The 24,586-nt window shown below is 50.2% G+C and overlaps 1 protein-coding gene across 1 annotated transcript in view; it reads right to left on the bottom strand.

The window, feature by feature from the left end:
• Positions 1-24,586, bottom strand: part of LCP2 (lymphocyte cytosolic protein 2) — a 365,493-nt gene that overhangs the window by 147,766 nt on the left and 193,141 nt on the right. The window contains exon 6 of the mRNA XM_075342299.1: positions 13,672-13,715. Within this exon, the coding sequence (XP_075198414.1) occupies positions 13,672-13,715 (44 nt within the window). The remainder of the gene's footprint in view (positions 1-13,671; positions 13,716-24,586) is intronic.

Genomic DNA, 24,586 nt, shown 5'->3' with positions numbered 1-24,586 from the left:
CTGCTACATGGCCGCTAACAGCAGACACAGACAGCCATGTAGCAGAGCTGAATGGCAGATGACAGCAGACACAGACAGAGCCGCACGATCAGAATGAACTCGGGTGAACTTCACCCGACTTCATTGTCATGCTGCGGCTCTGTCTGTGCCGCGTCCTGATTAACAGTCACCAGTGAAGGACCCACCGGTGACCGCTAAACTCCTGAGTAACTGAATTGAGCAGCCCTCTCTCATATACTCACCGATCCCCGATCTCCGGCGCTGCACGGCGTTCACACTGCTCCGGCGGCTTTTACTATTTTGAAAAAGCCGGCCGCCCATTAAACAATCTCGTATTCCCTGCTTTCCCAGCCCACCGGCGCCTATGATTGGTTACAGTGAGACACGCCCCCATGCTGAGTGATAGGTGTCACACTGCACCCAATCACAGCAGCCTGTGGGCATATCTATACTGTGCAGTGAAATAAATAATTAAATAATTAAAAAAAACGGCGTGCGGTCCCCTCAATTTTAAAACCAGCCAGATAAAGCCATACGGCTGAAGGCTGGTATTCTCAGGATGGGGAGCTCCACGTTATGGGGAGCCCCCCAGCCTAACAATATCAGCCAACAGCCGCCCAGAATTGCCGCATACATTATATGCGACAGTTCTGGGACTGTACCCGGCTCTTCCCGATTTGCCCTGGTGCGTTGGCAAATCGGGGTAATAAGGAGTTATTGGCCGCCCATAGCTGCCAATAAGTCCTAGATTAATCATGTCAGGCGTCTATGAGACACCTTCCATGATTAATCTGTAAATTACAGTAAATAAACACACACACCCGAAAAAATCCTTTATTAGAAATAAAAAACACAAACATATACCCTGGTTAACCACTTTAATAAGCCCAAAAAAGCCCTCCATGTCCGGCGGAATCCAGGATGCTCCAGCGTCGCATCCAGCACTGCAGCATGGAGGTGGCCGAAGCAGCAGAAGACACAGCCGCTCCTGTCACCTCCACGCAGCAACTGAGGTGAGTAGCGCGATCAGCTGAGCTGTCACTGAGGTTACCCACGGCCACCGCTGTATCCAGTGACAGCGGGTAACCTCAGTGACAGCTCAGCCGATCGCGCGGCTGTCTTCAGTTGCTGTGTGGAGGTGACAGGAGCGGCGGTGTCTTCTGCAGCTCCGGTCACCTCCATGCAGCAGAGCTGAAAGCGACGAGATTGTTTAATGGGCGGCCGGCTTTTTCAAAACAGTAAAAGCCGCCGGAGCAGTGTGAATGCCGTGCAGCGCGGCGCCGGGGATCGGTGAGTATGAGAGAGGGGGATAGACTGACATGGACAGAGAGATAGTGACCGACTGACAGAGATTAGTGAATGCGAATTAAACTGTGGAAAGAAAAAGCGCAATAGGGTCTTACCCGGTATATATTCGGGGAAAAATGAAGGGAATGTACTCACCTTAAGTAGTTGTGACAGTCACAACTACTATGAAAGCTTATGTTGTAGTGATGAAATCTGCTGCAGCCCCCGTGGTTAATAGCAGAGAACAATAGAGAAGGGGTTTATGCCGCGCTGTTCATCAGGAAGGAGGACAAAGAGATGATCAATGTTCCTTTATTGTAGCTTGTGTCTACGCGTTTCAGGAGCTCTGCTCCCTTCATCAGGACATATAGCACAAAAAAACATATGTTTTTTTGTGCTATATGTCCTGATGAAGGGAGCAGAGCTCCTGAAACGCGTAGACACAAGCTACAATAAAGGAACATTGATCATCTCTTTGTCCTCCTTCCTGATGAACAGCGCGGCATAAACCCCTTCTCTATTGTTCTCAGAGATTAGTGAATGACAGACATTGTGAGGCGCTTCAGAACGCAGCTTTTCAGCTGCGCTCTGAAGCGGACCTTTTTTAAGCTGCGGTGCAGAACGCACACCTGCGCACATAGCATCAGACACCAAAATCGTATGAGGGATGTCACACGTTACAATTGACTAGGTTTGTGCAACAAAACGCTCAATTCTAGACAAAGATACGATGTGTTTGCGATCAACGGTTTTGCGTTTAATCCTGATCGCACGTAGATGTCACACGCAGATACCTCACAAACGATGCCGGATGTACATCACTTACAACTTGACCCCAACGACGGATTGTGAGATATATTGAAGCGTGTGTAGCGGGCTTTAGGCTAAGAAAGCCATGGACCCCATAGGGGGGAGGGGCGACAAGACCAAAGGGAAGGGAGGGAGTGAGGGGGTTAATAAAGTGAAATAAGGGGATTATGGGACATCGTAGGGGATTGGTGGAAAAGGGTCCCTATAGGGGAGGGGGGGGAGTATATAAGCTATAGGGGAGGGGTCTTACCTTCCCTTGTGATTCCGGACGGCGAAGGATTCAGACCCAGCACCCAGAATGGCGGACCTCCAGGAGCTCGATAGGCTCCTCAGAGCAGCGATGGCGGTGCACGGGGCTCAGGCAGTGCAGTCCCACGTCAGGGCTGCCTGGGCTTCCCTGTCGGCACCTGCCCCTTGCTCCCCCCTAGACGTGGGCGGCGTTCAAGGCCCCCCATCCGATATTCCCCAGGTGCAGGGGGGGCAAGGAGGCACAGCGAGAGCCCCCCTCGGGACCCTCTGCGGCGGGGCGGGCAGCGGCAGCTCCCTGCGTCTGCCCCGGCCGCCGGCTGGAGTCCGAACCCCTGCGGCGTCTCCCGGCCGGGAGCGAGCCCGGCGACGATGTGAGGCCAGCGGCGGCCTGGATGGAGGCGGGCCCGGCCTGGGGCCTACTTCCGGTCCCAGGCCTCGGGCTCAATTTTCCAGGCCGGCGGCAGCCCGGGATCGGGGGTGTGCCCAGCGCGGGACGAAGGCCCGGGGAGGGGGCGTGTCCAGCCTGGGGCCCGCTCTGGACGCCAGGCCCCCGGCGGTGGGGCACGTCCTGGCAGCAGCAACCACACAGGAGCGTGCCCGGCAGAGGAATGAGGCCGGCAGTACCCCCCAAGGACCGTGGGGGAGCCGGGCGCAGGCAGCCAGCAGGGGGACCGGTGTGGGCAGGCGCCACCCGGATACCTGCGAGGCTGGGGAGAGTAGGGGGGGCGGCGGGAGCCCGGCGGTGACTGCCAGGTCCCTCAGATCAGCTGCACTGCGCCCGGCGGCCGCGGTCTCCCCCGGGCGGGGGAGGACCCAGCGGGAGGTTCCGGTCGGAGGCCCTGTGAGCCCGCCGTGCAGTAATCTGGTGGTATCTGCATTGGGGGTGGTGCCGAAGAAGGAGCCGAACAAATTTCGGCTCATTCACCATCTTTCATTTCCGGAAGGGTCGTCTGTGAATGACGGCATTGAGCCGGCATTGTCGGCAGTGTATTACGTCTCGTTTGACAAGGCGCTAGACTTGGTGCGGGCGGCGGGGCGTGGTGCGTTGATGGCAAAGGCGGATGTGGAATCGGCGTTTCGTTTGTTGCCGGTGCATCCGGAGAGCCAGCATCTTCTGGGTTGCTGGTGGGGTGGGAAGTTTTATGTTGATCGTTGTTTGCCTATGGGTTATTCAATTTCTTGTTCGTATTTTGAGGCGTTTAGTTCCTTTGTCGAGTGGGTGGTGCGGGACGTGTCCGGCTTGTCCTCTATTATCCATTACTTGGATGACTTTCTTTGTGTTGGGCCGGCGGGTTCCATGGTTTGCGTTGGTTTGTTGTTTACCTTGCAGAAGGTGGCGGATCATTTTGGGATACCTTTGGCGCGGGAAAAAACTGAGGGGCCGGTGCCGGTTATGCGATTCCTGGGGATTGAAATTGACTCTTTGGCGATGGAGTGTAGGTTGCCGGAAGAAAAAATTGCGGATTTGCGGAGCGCAGTAGCAGCAATGCTGGCGGCAAAGAAAGTGCGGCTTAAGGTGGTGCAGTCGTTGCTTGGGAAGCTGAATTTTGCATGCAGGATTATGCCGATGGGGCGTGTGTTTGCCAGGAGGTTGGCTACTGCTACAGCAGGTGTACGTTCCCCAGGGCACTTTGTGCGGGTCATGCGGGAGATCAAGGAAGATTTGGTGGTTTGGGATATCTTCTTGCGGCGTTTTAACGGCCGAGCTTTGTGGTTGAAGAAGGTGGTGCCCAACGGTGCGCTGGAACTGTAAACGGATGCGGCCGGGTCGGCGGGTTTCGGCGCAATTTTTCAAGGGCACTGGTGTGTCGGGAGGTGGCCTTAGGAATGGCGGCAGGGTGGCCTGGTTAAAATTCTGGCTCTGCTGGAGTTGTTCCCAATCGTGGTGGCAGTGGAGTTGTGGGGGTCACAATTTTCTGGACGGAAAGTGTGTTTTCACTGCGACAATCAGGCGGTCGTGCATGCAATTAACAGCTTGTCAGCAAAGTCTGGGCCTGTGGTGGCGTATCTGCGGCATTTGGTGCTCAAATGCTTACTGTGGAACATTCATGTGGTGTCAAAACATGTACCGGGGGTTGACAACGGGGTGGCTGACGCTTTATCTCGTTTTCAGTTTCGCAGGTTTCGGGAGTTGATGCCGGGGGCGGACGAGATCGGAGCGGTGTGTCCAGAGGACTTGTGGAGCCTGGTGAGGCAGTGATTATGGGTTTGATTCGGAATTCGGTGACTGAGGTGACTTGGTGCCGTTATGCTAAAGTGTGGGTTGAGTGGCAGGTAGTGTTAGGTGAGATGTTTGGTAATGGGCGAGCGGATTATTTATTGGCACTACTGGCGTTGGTGAGTGAGGATTTTAGGGCCGGGAGATCGGCATCGGCGGTAGCCCTTAGGGTGGCGGCTGTTGCCTTTTGGTTGAAGGTCAGGGGCGAGCGAGACGTGTCGCGGGATTTTCGGGTGCAGCAGGCCTTGAAAGGTTTTCGAAAAGGGGTGAAGGAACGGGACACTAAGCGGCCCATTTTATTTGAGTTGTTACAGCGGTTGGTGGATGGTTTGAGGGTAATCTGTGTCTCAGGGTATGAGAGGGTGCTTTTTGGAACTGCTTTTGTGTTAGCCTCTTTTGGGGCTTTTAGAATCGGGGAATTGGTAAGCTCGTCCAGGGTAAAAGTGGGTGGTTTGCTGTCTGAGGACGTGGCAGTAGTGGGATGGAGAGTGGAGTGTCGGCTTCGGCGGTCAAAAACGGACCAGATTGGTCGAGGCAGGTTGGTTGTGCTGTATGCGGTGCCGGGGGAGGAGTTGTGCCCGATGCAGGTGGTGAGCAAGTTTTGCAGTTTGCGGGGCGGTCTTCCGGGCCCGCTGTTATGGCACGAGGATGGTAGGTGGTTGTCTCGTTACCAGTTTGTGGCAGTGTTGCGAAGTTGTTTGCGCTGGGCGGGGGAGTGCCCGGAGGATTTTGGGTCCCATTCCTTCAGGATTGGGGCGGCTACGGAGGCTTCGCGTTGGGGCCTGGGAGATGACATGGTGAGACGGATTGGTCGTTGGGAGTCCCCTCGTTTTAAGGGTTATGTGCACCCACAGTTGTTGTCTCGTTGAGGGATGTGTTTGAGTCGGTTGGTTTGCCGTAGGTTGATTGTTCCTTTGCGTGTATTGGGGAGTGGGGATATTTTGTTTATTAAAATTGTTTCCTTTATTGTAGGAAGTTGCCTGATATGGATTCTAGGGCACTCTTTCGTGTTCTGGGGGGCTCGTCGGGCCGACGCTCGCCCGAATGGTCGGCAGCTGGGCCTGGACAGATCGGTGGCGTCGGTCAAGTTGATCGGCGTGCAGGGCATGGAATGGAGCCGGGTCGTGCCGGAGTTTGAGTATTATTGTAGGGTAGATAGACCTCCGAACGTGTTGGTTTTACACTTGGGGGGGAATGACTTGGGTGCGCGGGCGTCCCGGGACTTGATCAGGGACATTAAGATTGATTTATTACGTTTATGGACTAAGTATCCAGGTTTGATAGTGGTGTGGTCAGATATTGTGGCCAGATTGGTGTGGAGGGGGGCGCGGTCGGTTGAGAAGCTGAATCACGCCCGGGCTCAAGTGAACAGGGTGATTGCTCGTTTTGTGAGAAGAAATGGCGGTGTTGTGGTACGGCATGTAGATCTGGAGTCGCCGAAGTGGCAGTTTAGGAGGGGTGATGGGGTTCACCTTAATGACATTGGTTAAGATCTATGGGCCTTGGGTTTGCGTGAGGGTGTGGAGCAAGCCTTGGGTGTGTGGCAGGTCCAGGCCACGTAAGGTGTCACGTGTCCTGTCCTGTGGCGGGGGTAGGTCTGGTCCAGAGGCGGTTGTAAGGGATTGGTGGCTGGACCGAGAGGCACTGTCTTGGCATGGTGTCTCCGGGTTCCTGTAAATTGCAGGCACGGGGTTCTGCAAAGTTTGGGGGGTATTAATCCGTGGGGTGATTAATACCTCATCTCTGGGTCGGAGTGCTGCGGCCAGGGATTTGGTGTAGGAAAGGGTTTCTGGACTGGGCCTACATAGGGTACTTGTACAGTGTATTATTTATGTGTTACCTATTATTATTTGTTTGGGGTCGCCCGTTGGACGGCGCCCCCTGGTGTTAGAATGTTAATAATAGGTAATAAAGGCTGCTGTGGCCAATTTGTTTAACCAAAGTCGCATGCAGTCGGTGTGTTATTTATTAGGTTAAGTTGGGGGGATATGGTAAACCATCACGACCGGAGAATCCTTCCTCAGTGGTCAAGAAAGCCATGGACCCCATAGGGGGGAGGGGCGACATGACCAAAGGGAAGAGAGGGAGTGAGGGGGTTAATAAAGTGAAATAAGGGGATTATGGGGCATCGTAGGGGATTGGTGGAAAAGGGTCCCTATAGGGGAGGGGGGGGGAGTATATAAGCTATAGGGGAGGGGTCTTACCTTCCCTTGTGATTCCGGATGGCGAAGGATTCCCGCCCACCCTCCCTTGTGTTTTGTGTGTGTTTTCCGGCTATGTCGTTTTAACAATAAAACATTAATTCAATGGATAAACTGTTTGAAGAAAGTTATAAAAAAAAAAAAAAAGAAAAAAGAAAACAAAAGGAAGACTAAGTTGGTGGGGTCATATGTTCTGTCGCAGCAGCGGAGGTAGGTCTGGTCCAGAGGCGGTTGTAAGGGATTGGTGGCTGGACCGAGAGGCACTGTCTTGGTATGGTGTCTCCGGGTTCCGGTAAATTGCAGGCACGGGGTTCTGCAAAGTTTGGGGGGTATTAATCCGTGGGGTGATTAATACCTCATCTCTGGGTCGGAGTGTTGCGGCCAGGGATTTGGTGTAGGAAAGGGTTTCTGGACCGGGCCTACATAGGGTACTTGTACAGTGTATTATTTATGTGTTACCTATTATTATTTGTTTGGGGTCGCCCGTTGGACGGCGCCCCCTGGTGTTAGAATGTTAATAATAGGTAATAAAGGCTGCTGTGGCCAATTTGTTTAACCAAAGTCGCATGCAGTCGGTGTGTTATTTATTAGGTTACGTTGGGGGGATATGGTAAACCATCACGACCGGAGAATCCTTCCTCAGTGGTCAAGAAAGCCATGGACCCCATAGGGGGGAGGGGCGACATGACCAAAGGGAAGGGAGGGAGTGAGGGGGTTAATAAAGTGAAATAAGGGGATTATGGGGCATCGTAGGGGATTGGTGGAAAAGGGTCCCTATAGGGGAGGGGGGGGGAGTATATAAGCTATAGGGGAGGGGTCTTACCTTCCCTTGTGATTCCGGATGGCGAAGGATTCCCGCCCACCCTCCCTTGTGTTTTGTGTGTGTTTTCCGGCTATGTCGTTTTAACAATAAAACATTAATTCAATGGATAAACTGTTTGAAGAAAGTTATAAAAAAAAAAAAAAAGAAAAAAGAAAACAAAAGGAAGACTAAGTTGGTGGGGTCATATGTTCTGTCGCAGCAGCGGAGGTAGGTCTGGTCCAGAGGCGGTTGTAAGGGATTGGTGGCTGGACCGAGAGGCACTGTCTTGGTATGGTGTCTCCGGGTTCCGGTAAATTGCAGGCACGGGGTTCTGCAAAGTTTGGGGGGTATTAATCCGTGGGGTGATTAATACCTCATCTCTGGGTCGGAGTGTTGCGGCCAGGGATTTGGTGTAGGAAAGGGTTTCTGGACCGGGCCTACATAGGGTACTTGTACAGTGTATTATTTATGTGTTACCTATTATTATTTGTTTGGGGTCGCCCGTTGGACGGCGCCCCCTGGTGTTAGAATGTTAATAATAGGTAATAAAGGCTGCTGTGGCCAATTTGTTTAACCAAAGTCGCATGCAGTCGGTGTGTTATTTATTAGGTTACGTTGGGGGGATATGGTAAACCATCACGACCGGAGAATCCTTCCTCAGTGGTCATGTACCTGCGTTTCAGGTGCTTTTTAGGTCCGTTTTGAACTGCAGCGTTTTCATGCCAAAAGGCATGCGTTTTGATTTTCCTGCAAACTCTGTGGAAAATGTGGATTTTCTGTCCGCACTTTGCGTTTCCAAATGCAGCTTTTAATTTGCATAACTTTGGGCAAAAACTCTGCGTTCAAAGAAGCAGCATGTCAATTGTTTTTGCCATTTGGGCTGCGTTTTGGTAACATTGAAGTCAATGAGAAGTTGAAAAAAGCAAGAAACATCAAAATTCCAGTTTTTAGTCTTAAAAAGTATAAAACCCGCTATAATTATATGAAATATAACTATTTTCGTTATGATTTCAATAATTGTGTTCCTTTTTTTCCCCTTTTTTTCATTGTGTTTGACTGTTTAAACTTTATTTAGCAGTATCTTTATGTTCAAAGCGCATCTGTCTAAACGCAATGGAAAAGCATGTAAAAAGCGCTAAAAACGCGGCTAAAACGCCGTAAAAATGCATGCGTATTTATCGCAATTTAGTGGTCAAAAGCAACTTTGGCAAAAGCAATTTCTGCCAAAGGATGCGTTTAGAACTGCAACTAGGACAACGCAAAGTGCAGACATAGCCTTAAGGCTCTTTCACAGGACCGAGCAATTCGGTACGAAGTCAGATCACAATGCACAGAATGGCTACGGCTCTCCTAACCCGAGCAGGAAAGCTTAATAGAAATATATGAAGCTGTGACGCTGTATCGGGAGAGCAGCGGCCATTGTGAGCATTGCGATCCAAAACTGGACCAAATTGCACGTACATGTGAAAGAGCCCTTAGGGTAAAGCCACACATTCAGGTTATTTTGGTGCCTGTTGTACAAAAGTATTTTCAAAAGAGCCCTAGTATCTGTTTTTTTTATACTCTCTTTCCCTTTATGTTAAATACTTGGTTTTGGCTCTATAAAGGTCAGTTTTTCCAATTAAAACTAGTAGAATTGTGAATGTGCTATAAAGCGCACAGAAAATAGGACGTAAATTTAAAAAACATCACAGAAATAGAAAGCAGCCTAACATTAGTATATACTAACTATTGGTATATACAGTTAGGTCCAGAAATATTTGGACAGTGACACAATTTTCGCGAGTTGGGCTCTGCATGCCACCACATTGGATTTGAAATGAAACCTCTACAACAGAATTCAAGTGCAGATTGTAACGTTTAATTTGAAGGTTTGAACAAAAATATCTGATAGAAATTGTAGGAATTGTACACATTTCTTTACAAACACTCCACATTTTAGGAGGTCAAAAGTAATTGGACAAATAAACCAAACCCAAACAAAATATTTTTATTTTCAATATTTTGTTGCGAATCATTTGGAGGCAATCACTGCCTTAAGTCTGGAACCCATGGACATCACCAAACGCTGGGTTTCCTCCTTCTTAATGCTTTGCCAGGCCTTTACAGCCGCAGCCTTCAGGTCTTGCTTGTTTGTGGGTCTTTCCGTCTTAAGTCTGGATTTGAGCAAGTGAAATCCATGCTCAATTGGGTTAAGATCTGGTGATTGACTTGGCCATTGCAGAATGTTCCACTTTTTTGCACTCATGAACTCCTGGGTAGCTTTGGCTCTATGCTTGGGGTCATTGTCCATCTGTACTATGAAGCGCCGTCCGATCAACTTTGCGGCATTTGGCTGAATCTGGGCTGAAAGTATATCCCGGTACACTTCAGAATTCATCCGGCTACTCTTGTCTGCTGTTATGTCATCAATAAACACAAGTGACCCAGTGCCATTGAAAGCCATGCATGCCCATGCCATCACGTTGCCTCCACCATGTTTTACAGAGGATGTGGTGTGCCTTGGATCATGTGCCGTTCCCTTTCTTCTCCAAACTTTTTTCTTCCCATCATTCTGGTACAGGTTGATCTTTGTCTCATCTGTCCATAGAATACTTTTCCAGAACTGAGCTGGCTTCATGAGGTGTTTTTCAGCAAATTTAACTCTGGCCTATCTATTATTGGAATTGATGAATTATTTGCATCTAGATGTGAACCCTTTGTATTTACTTTCATGGAGTCTTCTCTTTACTGTTGACTTAGAGACAGATACACCTACTTCACTGAGAGTGTTCTGCACTTCAGTTGATGTTGTGAACGGGTTCGTCTTCACCAAAGAAAGTATGCGGCGATCATCCACCACTGTTGTCATCCGTGGACGCACAGGCCTTTTTGAGTTCCCAAGCTCACCAGTCAATTCCTTTTTTCTCAGAATGTACCCGACTGTTGATTTTGCTACTCCAAGCATGTCTGCTATCTCTCTGATGGATTTTTTCTTTTCTTTCAGCCTCAGGATGTTCTGCTTCACCTCAATTGAGAGTTCCTTAGACCGCATGTTGTCTGGTCACAGCAACAGCTTCCAAATGCAAAACCACACACCTGTAATCAACCCCAGACCTTTTAACTACTTCATTGATTACAGGTTAACGAGGGAGACGCCTTCAGAGTTAATTGCAGCCCTTAAAGTCCCTTGTCCAATTACTTTTGGTCCCTTGAAAAAGAGGAGGCTATGCATTACAGAGCTATGATTCCTAAACCCTTTCTCCGATTTGGATGTGAAAACTCTCATATTGCAGCTGGGAGTGTGCACTTTCAGCCCATATTATATATATAATTGTATTTCTGAACATGTTTTTGTAAACAGCTAAAATAAAACTTGTGTCACTGCCCAAATATTTCTGGCCCTGACTGTATATTTGTCCTTTTTTCTGTGATCAGTTTTTGATTTTAGTGTAGAGATTCACAACACAATGAGTAACCTTGACTTGCATTGTGAGCTTTCGTATTTAGGCCAAAATATCGACCAATAGCTCATATGCTAAATGTATTTTTCATCTTATTGTACATTTTTATGTTTTTATGCACGATGCAGCCAGGCCCATTGGGGTGTCTGTCCTGTAGGGTGCACTTATATAGTACTGGACAGCCCGCCTGATCTAATAGTATGGATGTCATCAACAGGTTGTAACATGCTGACTCTGACAGACACTGTCCATCACACAGACCTATGTAACTGGCACCCTATGCAAGCCCTATCTGTGTATTTATAGTAATTAGAGCTGATCGGACTCGCAAAAAAACGAGACCGGCTGAATCCGGTGCCCATATAAGTCAATGGGGACCAGAATCCGGAGATTAAAAACATTGGTGGAAGAGATGGTGGGGTAGGAGCGTGCGAGGTATACTCACCTAGGCGGTGGCATGGTAGCGAACTCCTTCCGGGTCACGATTTTCCCTTCCGGAGAAAAAAATTCAATATTCACTGTTTTGCGCCTGTAATTGGTTACAGTGAAATGTGCACCCACCCTGAGTGGCAGCGTGTCAGCTGACTGCAACCAATCACAGGCACCAGGATGGCCGGTGGGCGGGGAAAGCAGTCCAAGTGTCTGCAGGTCAGTATGGTGAGCATACCGGTGATGTGATGTCAGACTCGTGCAAGTCTGGCATGACATCAGCCAGCACGGCTTGCCGCTCTCTGAACTTGAGCTTACATGTACACATAAACACATGCAGCCCGCTCCTGTCAGAAGAGTGTGCGTCCGTGCCGATAATGATAATGCGATGTCAGACTCGTGCGAGTCCCTCGCAAGTGTGACTCTAGCCTAAGAGAAACCGCAAGCGGCTTTTTTCTTTTATTTAAATGACTAATTAAAAAAACGACATGCTGTCCCCCCTAATTTTGATATTCAGCCAAGTTGAAGCCAGCTGGGGGCTGGTATTCTCAGCCCGCAGCTGCCCGGTATTGCCGCATCCTTTAGATGTGGCAATCCCGGAGCTTTACCGGCTCTTCCCGGTGCCCTGGTGCGGTGGCAATCGGGGTGATGAGGGGTTTATAACATCACACAGCTGCTAATAAGCCATAGGTTTTTGATAGCACAGGCGTCTATGAGATACCTTCATCACTAATCTATAAGTGACAGAACATAAACACAGACACAGAAAAATCCTTTATTTGGAATAAAATACAAAAACACACCCTCCTTCACCACTTTTTTAACCCCCAAAACCCTGCAAGCCCGACATAATCCACACGAGATCCCACGGATATTCAGCTCTGCTACATCTGAAGATCACAGTGAGTGGCCATAGAGCACGACCCCTCGCTGTGAGCTCCAGAGAATGGTGTCACACGCTGCGATGTCGCTGACGGCGCCGGATGTGCGTCACTAACGACGATATATCGTTAGCGATGTCGCAGCGTGTAAAGCACCCTTTTAATGATCAGATAATGCTCTCAGCTGATCAGTTAAACTGGCTGGGTGGTAAAAAGCCAGCTTTTGACCGTACTTAAACGATCAGCTTATGCTGTGAGGTGACAGCATCAGCTGATTACCGGGAAGTCCTGGAGCCAATCGGACGAGTTCTGGGACTCTGCAGAGGTGAGTATGCTATTTTTTTTTTTATTGTTTACTTTTGATTTTGCTTGGCCATGAATGTACAGAGTGAAGCTGCCGCATATACGCTACTAAGCGAAAGTGCATGTCGCACATATCACACGGGAGGAGGAACACAGGATTCTTCCTCCCCCTAATACTCAGACAACATTGCTCACAACAGTTACCTGGGAGTCAGAAATGCTTACAGGGGTCTTTTCCATGCTACTCCCATGTCATTTGAGCACTGTTTTTATACATTTGTGACATTTTTAGGCTTTTTGCAGACCGCTAGGGGTGCCGCCGGAAAAATGTACAAGTTTCCCATAGGTTAACATTGGGCTCGGTGCGCCGGTCCTTCACCCGAGCATTTCAATATGTTCGATCCGAGCATCGAGCACTTGATGCATTTTACCGCTCGCTCATCCCTAATCATTTCTTTTTTCCAGACAATCCTTTCTCCCTAAGCACAGCTGCATTGCATCTGATTCACACACTTGTGGCCTATTGGATGAGAAACCCTTTAAAAGTCTGCTAATCACTACCCCAATTACTCCTTCATAAAGCTTATGAGTGAAATGTTTGTCTGAGTCCCAGGGTCTTGATCTTTAGGCTATTTGCACACAAAGAGTATTAGGTTTCAGAAATTTCTGCACCAAATCTACATCTCTTGGCTGAAAAATACATGTTTTTGCAGCCTTTTTGCCTTGTTTTGCTGCATTTTTTATATTTTTTTGCATTCATTTTTTCTATGCATTCTAGGGTGGAAAAAAGTGTGCAAGAACGCTGAAAGCATTGACATGCTACAGCTTTATTTCTGCACCAATTTTGCAAGGAAATAAGCAACATGTTCACAAAACGTCAAGATTCTCATTGACTTTGCTGGTATCAGGATTTGCATCCAGTTTTGTGACCAAAAAAAAAAACTATAATCAGAAAATTGTCACATAGCAAACTAAAGCTTGATGTTTCTTAATTTTTTCTTCTGTAAATTTACTGTTTGCAATATTTAAAATCCAAATGACTACTCACCCATGATGAGTCTGAATCTGATGCACCCCAGCTTTCTGACAAGTCTTCAAAAAAGAGAAATAAGAAAAGCTTTTGGAAATGCAAGACAGCAAATATATTATTACAATATAACATTTATGAAACACATTTGCCCAACTAGATTCACACCTTTAGCTTCAAGGGGTTATCCAGGACCTTGCTTATTTTTTTCAAGGGGCTAAACGTACCGTCACCGTCACACTAAGCGACGCTCCAGCGATCCCACCAGCAACCTGACCTGGCAGGGATCGCTGTTGCGGCGCTACAACGGGTTGCTGGTGAGCTGTTACACAGGCAGATCTCACCAGCAACCAGGGACCAGCCCCCAGCCAGCAGCACGCGTGGAAGCGATGCTGCGCTTGGTAACTAAGGTAAATATCGGGTAACCAACCCGATATTTACCTTGGTTACCAGTGTACACCGCTTAGCGCTGGCTCCCTGCACACCTAGCCACAGTACACATCGGGTTAATTACCCGATGTGTACTCTGCTACGTGTGCAGGGAGCAGGGACCCGGCTTCTGCGGACAGTGGTAACCTTGATAAACATCGGGTAACCAAGAAGCCCTTACCTTGGTTACCCGATATTTACCTTTGTTACCAGCGTCCGCCACTCTCACACTGCCAGTGCTGGCTCCCTGTTCCCTACACTCCTAGCCACAGTACACATCGGGTTAATTACCCGATGTGTACTCTGGCTACGTGTGCAGAGAGCAGGGAGCCGGCACTGACAGCGTGAGAGCGGCGGACGCTGGTAACGAAGGTAAATATCGGGTAACCAAGGTAAGGGCTTCTTGGTTACCCGATGTTTACCATAGTTACCAGCGTCCGCAGAAGCCGGGTCCCTGCTGCCTGCACATTCAGTTGTTGCTCTCTCGCTGTCACACACAGCGATGTTTGCTTCACATGTGTGCTTCACAGCAGGACAGCAACAACTAAAAAATGGTCCAGGACATTCAGCAACAACCAGCGACCTCACAGCAGGGGCCAGGTTGTTGCTGGATGTCACACACAGCAACATCGCTAGCAACATCGCTGTTACGTCACAAAAGTTGTGCCTCAGCAGCGATGTTGCTAGCGATGTTGCTTAGTGTGACGTTGCCTTAAGATGTTATAGAAGGCAGTTGCTAGTTATCTGTTTGTTCAGCCATGCACCGATCTCTTTTAGCTCATAGTGTGTAGCCCCGCAGGTGTTGTATCAGTGCATACCTTCAGGGACTCCACGTAGCTGGTGCTGGTCACAGGTAGGGAATCTTCAGTTTTGATCGTGACGCCACTCTAAGATTTGCGGTCAGAGGGGACCGCCACTGCAGATTAGGAGGCACCTGGGGCTGATGGTGGGTGCAGTCGGGTGTAGTAGCCTCCTGAGAGTGAGGCAAGCCCCAGGGCCCTTTGTAAAGCTGTAGTACCACAAGTCGCAGAATGACCACACACAGGCAGAGTGTCTTTCAGGGTTTTTACTCACTTCAGGTGGCAGGGTGAGTAACCCGGGCGTAGCTGGGATGAACCAGGTGGGAACCAGGTATCCTTCAGGCTGACTGTATGAGGGTGACTACAAACTCGCCTTCCTTAGCCCTTGGTGGTTTGGGGTGACCCCGACTTTGAGTCCCTATGGGGGTCACCCAGGGAAGATGCTCCAAGCCTCTCTCCCCTTCTTGTTTTGCCGTGTGCTTGTTCCCCGGGCCAGGCCACTCCAGCCTCTTGCCTCCTGTGACCTATGGGCCCTACTTGCGGTTACGTGGCTGCGGCTTTTGGTTGTTGTGGTGTGGGCTGTAAGAGCCCCACACCGGCAGGTTTAGCAGGGAAAGGTGAATCTATCCTCGCTTCGGGATCTGCCACCCGGTTGGGCCTGGTGCTCTCTAGCAGTCTCCTTACTTCCCACTCCGTTGCACTCGCTAGCTGAAGCTGGCTTTCAGGCAGCACTCCTAGTTGACCGTTCTCCCCCGTCTGTAGCCACTGCGCGGGCGCTGTTAGACAGCAACAGCCCCACAGGTCTGCTCCTCACTGAGCCCTATGGAGTTCTCTGCTCTAACTGACTCACTGCCCCTCCTCTCCTGTTCTTGCCTACGCCACCTAGCAACCAGACTCTCTTACCACACCCCTTGAGAGGAGATGGAGGCTCTACCCCCTCCACTATTCCAGTGAAGGTGAAGGCTTGCCCCCTCCTGGGATCCCCAGGGGTCCTCTCATGGGTACATGTGTGAGACCTGATCACTATGCGCCTGTGTTCCACACCCCTGTCAGCCTTCTGGATTACCTGTATTGTACTGTCCCCAGCATGGGTGCAGTACTCAGTGGTGCCTGACCAGGTCAGGGGCGCCACATTCCCCCTTAGTTATCACCAGCACGTCCTCGGGCTGCAAGACAACATTTTAAAATGCATAAAACATTAAAACATGTAAAACATTTTTAAAACCACCAGATATCAGACATCACCACCCTCCACCCACAAGTCCGTTAACCCACCCAAAACCCTCTCAGGAGGCAGGTCACCGGTCCTGTTGGTAACCAGGTCTGGGCCATCCGTTTCCCCAGACCTTTCCTCCAATCTTCCTCTCCCGTTGGCCGCGGCTTCAGCCACTTCTGGCAGGATGTAGAGGCGGCTTTCATGGGCTGGTGGTTTCAGGGTATACCTGGCCTGGTGGATCCGCGCCTTCAGCCTCTTCTGGCAGGATGCAGAGGCGGCCTCCACAGTTGGTACTGACCAGGTACCCTCTTTGTGGTGGTGAGCCAAGGCCCCATAAACAGGCGTGCTCTCTGGTCGCAGGTGAGCCAAGGCCCTTTTCTACGGACGGGCCCCCCTGGTTGCAGACGAGCCAAGCCCCTAAACAGGCTGGCCCTGGTGGTGGTGCCACTGGTGTAACTATTTACACTGCGAGAGTTTGTGGCTATAGCAAGTTCATAGCCTTAAGTTTGTTTCTCACAATAGTTTTTGTGGGCGCATTTCTTTAACGTTAACGTTGCAAACAAAACTTTCAAAACTTTAACTTCTGTACTTCTTTTCTGTACTTTACTTTACTCCTCTTTTTCACTAGGGCGAGGGCACGTTGGGCACTGGCACCTGTGACTTTCTTGCTCTTTGTCTCTGTCTTCATCTGTGGTTGCCTCATCTATAGGTTCTGTGTCTTTCCTTTCTTGGTCTGCATCTGATTCCTTTTCTGTATCTGTTTCTTTATCTCTGTCTTGTCTTTCTTGTCTTTCTTGTCTTTCTTGTCTTTCTTGTCTTTCTTGTCTTTCTTGTTGCAGGGGATGGCTGTAAGGTTTGTTGGGACATAGCGTTACGCCCAGAGCATACAATCCTCTTTCGCCTTGATGCAGGGTGAACTGAACGGAATCTCCCATCTTTAGATTTCTGCAAGGGTGTCCTCTTGGCAGATGAGCGTTCACATCTCTGCGGTTTACAAATATCCCTTCTTTTATTCCTGGTGCTACAACGAATCCATAGCCGCTTCTCAGATTAAAGTCTTCCACTACGCCATAACACAGGGGTCCTCTAGCCTGGGCTTTGGACTCTCTCAACAAACGCTTCTCCTTTAGGTCTCTGGCGGTGACTGCTCTCTGTTCAGGAGACTGTGGTGCTGGAGCAAACTGTGTTCTTCTGCGCCGTGTCTTGCGGGCTGGATCCATGCCTGTGGGCTCCCAGGTGAAGCTCTTAGGCAGCTCTTCTTCTGCAGAGGGGGTCAGGTCCGCCTCGTCCCAGCGGGAGTATGGCAGCATTTCCGGCTCTGAATACACAACTGCTACTGGTGGCACTGGAGTCGGAGTCAACCCTTCTGCTTCCTGGCCTCCTCTCCCCCTTAGTTCTTCCTGGCACTCCAGCTGTGGCAGTGCCGGGGATGGCTGCTCTTCGGCCGGCCCAGGTGAGGGATTCCTTGGTGTAGCTGCTGCAGGAGTTAGCAGGAGACTCTTTGGGATATGCGGAGGGGGTATGTACTGGCTCACCAACCATTGTGGAAATTTGGCCTCCAGGTCAGCCTTCATCTGCCAATATGCAGGGTCTTCACCCACCGTGGGCTGCCTATCAGGAACCTCTGTGGACCGGGGAGCGGTATCTGCTCTGGCCTTACAGGCCGGGGTAAATGCTGAGGTAGTCTTTTCTTGGCGGGCCGCGCCTGGCATGGCGGCGGCCTGGTCTTGGCGGGCCGCGCCTGGCATCGCTGCAGGGACTGGGTCTTGGTGGGCCGAGCAGGGCATCGCTGCAGCCGCTGGGGCTTGGAGGGCCGCACCTGGCGTGGCTGCGGCCTGCTTCAGCGTCGCCGCACCGGACGCCTCTTCAGGGACCGCGGACGTGGCAGCAGGGGTCGGGGCACTTGCGCGGGCCGGGGCATCATTCGACTCACCCGTTGTTGGTAGCACTGGGGTCTGCGTCGTCGCCGTCCCGCCTGACACTCGGCGCGCAGCTCTCCCTTCATAGGCCCGAACCGCCGCGGTCATCTCCTGCAGTTCCATCCGTTCCTCCCGAATCTGTTCCACGACCCGGGTCTCCAGCCGGTTGCAAAACTGGGCCAGCTCTCGGTACCACCAGGCAGCGGAGCCTGGTTCTGGGTTCCTGCGGTCAGACGCCATTTCTTCTGCGCCGTCTTCTGCACGATCTCCCAGCAGTGGACTCTTCGCTGCCTCCTGTAACAAGCTGTCCAGTTTCTGCTCTGCCTCTTTCAGCAGCTCCTCTCCCAGCAGCAGGCTTGTGGCTTCCTTTCCTTCCCGCCGTCTCTCGACGCTTCCACTCTCATAGCTGGCAAGGTCAGAACTCTGCAGGGGATCTCTGGGTAGCCACACCTCTTCGTGGGCGGTAACTTCTTCCAGCGCGGGCTGCTGTTGTTTTTCAGCGCGCTTTTCATGGTGGCAATATGGCGGCGCGTCCAATTTTTCAAGCGGACCGCCCAGGCACATGGTCACCTGTCTCAACAGGTCTAGTCTTTATCCTGTTCGTGACGCCAGATGTGTAGCCCCGCAGGTGTTGTATCAGTGCATACCTTCAGGGACTCCACGTAGCTGGTGCTGGTCACAGGTAGGGAATCTTCAGTTTTGATCGTGACGCCACTCTCAGATTTGCGGTCAGAGGGGACCGCCACTGCAGATTAGGAGGCACCTGGGGCTGATGGTGGGTGCAGTCGGGTGTAGTAGCCTCCTGAGAGTGAGGCAAGCCCCAGGGCCCTTTGTAAAGCTGTAGTACCACAAGTCGCAGAATGACCACACACAGGCAGAGTGTCTTTCAGGGTTTTTACTCACTTCAGGTGGCAGGGTGAGTAACCCGGGCGTAGCTGGGATGAACCAGGTGGGAACCAGGTATCCTTCAGGCTGACTGTATGAGGGTGACTACAAACTCGCCTTCCTTAGCCCTTGGTGGTTTGGGGTGACCCCGACTTTGAGTCCCTATGGGGGTCACCCAGGGAAGATGCTCCAAGCCTCTCTCCCCTTCTTGTTTTGCCGTGTGCTTGTTCCCCGGGCCAGGCCACTCCAGCCTCTTGCCTCCTGTGACCTATGGGCCCTACTTGCGGTTACGTGGCTGCGGCTTTTGGTTGTTGTGGTGTGGGCTGTAAGAGCCCCACACCGGCAGGTTTAGCAGGGAAAGGTGAATCTATCCTCGCTTCGGGATCTGCCACCCGGTTGGGCCTGGTGCTCTCTAGCAGTCTCCTTACTTCCCACTCCGTTGCACTCGCTAGCTGAAGCTGGCTTTCAGGCAGCACTCCTAGTTGACCGTTCTCCCCCGTCTGTAGCCACTGCGCGGGCGCTGTTAGACAGCAACAGCCCCACAGGTCTGCTCCTCACTGAGCCCTATGGAGTTCTCTGCTCTAACTGACTCACTGCCCCTCCTCTCCTGTTCTTGCCTACGCCACCTAGCAACCAGACTCTCTTACCACACCCCTTGAGAGGAGATGGAGGCTCTACCCCCTCCACTATTCCAGTGAAGGTGAAGGCTTGCCCCCTCCTGGGATCCCCAGGGGTCCTCTCATGGGTACATGTGTGAGACCTGATCACTATGCGCCTGTGTTCCACACCCCTGTCAGCCTTCTGGATTACCTGTATTGTACTGTCCCCAGCATGGGTGCAGTACTCAGTGGTGCCTGACCAGGTCAGGGGCGCCACAATAGCGGTCACAGACCACTCCTGCTGATGATTCTGCTGCTTCATGAAACCTCATGTCAACAGCATAGCTTCAATGTTTGCCAGGTCAGAATGATCATGACCGATTCTGCAACTTCCGGTGAAGTCATATCAACCGAGCAGCTTCTTATTTTCCACTGTGCTCTTTCGAAGGAATCACAGCCATCATCATTTTGATTGACAGCTCGCTCCATGCAGTCAGGCAACAGGGAGCCAGCTGTCAATCAGCATGACAATGACAAAGAAGCCTCATCAACAGAGTACAGTGGAAAATAGAAAGCTGCTCAGTTGACATGTCATCACCGGAAATCGCAGAATGGTCGTCAGGATTGGTCATGACTAGGGATAAGCGAATGTATTCGCCACTATTCGGTATCCGAGGGATAACAGGGTATTCGCACCATTCGGTATCCGAAGGATAAAACAACATCCGCTCCAATACTTTCATTTTCATTTCTAACTTCCTGGCGCCTGTTTTCCAACCAATGAACACATCTGATGTTGCTTGCCCTCACAGTAATGCCGCAGCCATCTTTGTTGTGGTGTTACTGTAATTGGGTTGGCTGCACAGCGTCATAGGGGCTATATAAGGCTGCGACCATTTTGTGAACACGCAGCCATAGGGAGCTGGCAGTGTACATAGACTGTATTGTGTGTGGGAGAGCGTTCTTAGATCTAACTAATAAATAGTCCTTGTAAAGGCTGAACACAGTGTCCAGTAGCTGCTAGCAGCTCCATAAATCGCTTTTTTGACAAACAGAACACAGGTCTTTCGGTCTCTCTGTCTGTCTGTCGGTCTCTTCCTCTCTCATACTCACCGATCACTGACCGATCACTGGCATGGTGCTGCACGGCTGTCACACTGCTCTGGCGACTTCTCCAGATTTTGAAAAAGCCGGACGCTCATTATTCCATCTCGCATTCCCTTCTTCCCCTGCCCACCGGAGCCTATGATTGGTTGCATTCAGATGCGCCCCCTCGCTGAGTGACAGCTGTCTCACTGCAACCAATCACAGCCGTCGGGGAACGGGTCTATGTAGTGCAGTAAAATAAATAAATAATTAATTAAAAAAAACGGCGTGCGGTCCCCCCAAATTTTGATACTAGCCAAGATAAAGCCATATGGCTGAAGGCTGGTATTCTCAGGATGAGGAATCCCACCTTATGGGGAGCCCTCCAGCCTAAAAATATCAGCCAGCAGCCGCCCAGAATTGGAGTTAATGGCAGCCCATAGCTGCCACTAAGTCCTAGGTTAATCATGGCAGGCGTCTATGAGACACCCCCAATAATTAACCTGTAAGTGAAAGTAAATAAACACATACACCCGAAAAAATCCTTTATTTGGAATAAAATACAAAAAAAACACCCTCTTTCACAACTTTATTAAAATCCCCAAATACCCCTCCAGGTCTGGCGTAATTCTCTCGAGGTCCAGCGTTGCATCCAGCTCTGCTACATGAAGCTGACAGGAGTGGTCGTGGAACACCGCCGCTCCTGTGAGCTCCACGCAGCAACTGAATAAGGCCGCGCAATCAGCGGTGACGTCACTCAGGTTACCCATGGCCACTGTTTTCAGGTGGAGCACTGCAGCTGGCCGCGGGTCACCTTAGTGACGGCTCCGCTGATCGCGCGGCTCACTTCAGTCACTCAGGGGATTTGCGGTCACTGGTAAGTCCTTCACCTGTGATCGTAAATCAGGCCGTGGCACAGAGACAGAGCCGCGCCATGACAATGAAGTTGGGTGAAGTTTATCCAACCAGCCATGCTCTATGCTCTGCTTGCTGTTAATAAATAGAAATATTCCCCATCGTCTCTGCTTGCTGTTATTGAATAGATACATTCCCCAACATTTCAGCTTGCTATCAGTGAATGGAAACATTCCCCACAATCTCTACTTGCTGTCAGTGAATGGAAACATTGCCCACCATCTCTGCTTGCTGTCATTGAATAGAAACATTCCCCAACACGTCTGCTTACTGTCATTGAATAGAAAAGTCCCCAACACATCTGATTGCTGTCAGTGAATGGAAACATTCCCCCAACATGTCAGCTTGCTGTCAGTGACTGGAAATATTCCCAACCATCCCTGCTTCTGTCAGTGAATGGAAACATTTCCCACCATCTCTGCTTGCTGTCAGTGAGTGGAAACATTCCCCATCACCTCTGCTTGCCGTCATTGAATGGAAACATTCCCCAACACGTCTGCTTGCTGTCAGTGGATGGAAACATTCCCCATCATTTCTGCTTGCTGTCATTGAATAGAAACATTCCCCAACACGTCTGCTTGCTGTCAGTGAATGAAAACATTCCCCAACATGTCAGCTTGCTGTCAGTGACTGGAAATATTCCTCACCATCTCTGCTTTCTGTCAGTGAGTGGAAACATTCCCAATCATCTCTGCTTGCTGTCATTGAATAGAAACATTCCACAACACGTCTGCTTGCTTTCAGTGAGTGGAAACATTCCCAATCATCTCTGCTTGCTGTCATTAAATGGAAATATTCCACAACACATCTGCTTGCTTTCAGTGAATGGAAACATTCCCCACCATCTCTGCTTGCTGTCAGTGAGTGGAAATATTCCCGATCAGCGTTTTGAATGCATTTTTGACAGTGCGGTCCCACTCGGCCTGCTATATCCCCATACAACATGGCAAGCTGTGAGACAGAGCTGCGCGATCAGAATGAACTCGGATGAACTTCACCTGACTTCATTGTCAACGCGCAGATCTGTCTGTGCGCCGTGGTCTGATTTGGATCACAGGTGAAGGACTCATTGGTGACCGCAAATCCCCTGAGTAACTGAAGTGAGCCACGCGATCAGTGGTGCCGTCACTCACGGCCAGCTGCAGTCCTCCACCTGAGAGCTGTGGCTGCGGGTAACCTGAGTGCTTGAGTGACGTCACCGCTGATTGCGCGGCTCACTTCAGTTGCTGCGTGGAGCTGACAGAGAGCGGCGGTGTTCCACGGCTGCTCCTGTCAGCTTCATGTCAAAGAGCTGGATGTGTCGCGGGACCTCGTGAGAATTACGCCAGACCTGGAGGGGTATTTGGGGATTTTAATAAAGTGGTGAAAGAGGGTGTTTTTTTCTCTTTTATTCCAAATAAAGGATTTTTTCGGGTGTATGTGTTTATTCACTTTCACTTACAGGTTAATCATAGACGCCTGCCATGATTAACCTAGGAGCTAGTGGCAGCTATTGGCTGCCATTATCTCCTTATTACCCCAATTGCCACCGCACCAGGGCAATTCGGGATGAGCCGGGTAGAGTCCTGGGACTGTCACATCTAATGGATGCGTCAATTCTGGGCTACTGCTGGCTGATATTTTTAGGCTGGGGGCTCCCCATAAGGTGGGGCTCCCCATCCTGAGAATACCAGCCTTCATCCGTGTGGCTTTATCTTGGCTGGTATCAAAATTTGTGGGGATAGCACGCCTCTTTTTTTACTTATTTATTTATTTTACTTCACTACATAGACCTGTGATTGGTGTTGCAGTGAGACAGTTGTCACTCAGCGGGGGGGGGCGTCTTAATGCAACCAATCGTAGGCGCCAGTGGGCGGGGGAAGCAGGGAATACGAGATGGAATGATGAGCAGTCAACATTTTCAAAAGCAGGAGAACCCGCTGGAGCAGTGTGATAGCGTGCAGCGCCACGCCACGGTGATCGGTGAGTACGAGAGAGGGGGGGAGAGGGAGAGACCGACAGAGAGATAGACAGAAAGAACTGTGTTCTGTTTGTCAAAAAAGCGATTACTTTGGTTTGAGAGCTGTTCTGGTGACTACGTAAACGTCGCGTGCTGCTCTGAGCACGTAATTCCAAGACACCAGAAATGCAGTCAGGCATCTTCTACAGGCTGTGCCCATACTGTTTCACCCTTTTCCCATCCATTTCAACCTTTTCCTCAGTCACCACAGCTTGCCGCTATGTCCAACGTGAAATTATTTGAGTTTACCATAGACTTACATTGCGCATCGAATATTCGCGATTAGTCAAATAGTGCCGATATATTCGTCAGATAATCGTCAAAGCGGATATTTTGGTATTCGATCATCCCTAGTCATGACCATTCTGAGCCAGCAAAGATCAAAGCCAGGCAGAACAGAAAGGGAGTTACCAACTTTGAAAGGAACCTGTCAGGTCCCTATGCCCTCAAACCTAGCAGCTTTGTAACCTGTATAGCCAAATTCCCTCCCTATCCAGCCCTTATTCATGCTATTCACTAATATAAATGTTTTTTTAAAAAAAAATTATAAATCTTGTTTTCAATATGCTAATTAAGGCTTTGACTAGTCGCAGGGGCGTTGGTTTCCCCCGAGTAATCGGCCATTTTGCTATATTATCACGCGCCATTAACTCCTGAAAATCCATTGCATGAACAAGGCCCAGTTCTGCAGCGTTAGTTTGTCTTTGAAGCTGGCTGTACGCTTCCTGGCTTCATTGGGCACACTGGACATGACCGGAAGTTCAGAAGACGTGTACGGGAGCCATCTTCTGCTCTTCTGGTCATACGCTGTGTGCTCAGTGATGCCGAGAAATGTACAGCCAGCATCAAAGGCATATCATCATTGTAGCTGAAATGAGCCACATTTATTACCAAGATTTCCTGGAGCTGGCAGTGATGTTGGCTCGTAGAAATAATGTTATCATGACCACAGGGGCATAATAACATGGAGAAAGGACTGACTAGTCAATAGCACTAACACGCCTGTGATGAGTCACAGGCCTAATTAGCATAGGGACAGTGGAGGGTCTAAGTATTTTTTTTAAACATTCATATTTGTGAATAGCATT

Source organism: Anomaloglossus baeobatrachus, chromosome 4, assembly GCF_048569485.1.
Source record: "Anomaloglossus baeobatrachus isolate aAnoBae1 chromosome 4, aAnoBae1.hap1, whole genome shotgun sequence".
Classification (NCBI taxonomy): Eukaryota; Metazoa; Chordata; class Amphibia; order Anura; family Aromobatidae; genus Anomaloglossus; species Anomaloglossus baeobatrachus.
Note: the sequence above shows the minus strand (reverse complement) of the source record. Positions and strands in the feature narration are given on the sequence as shown.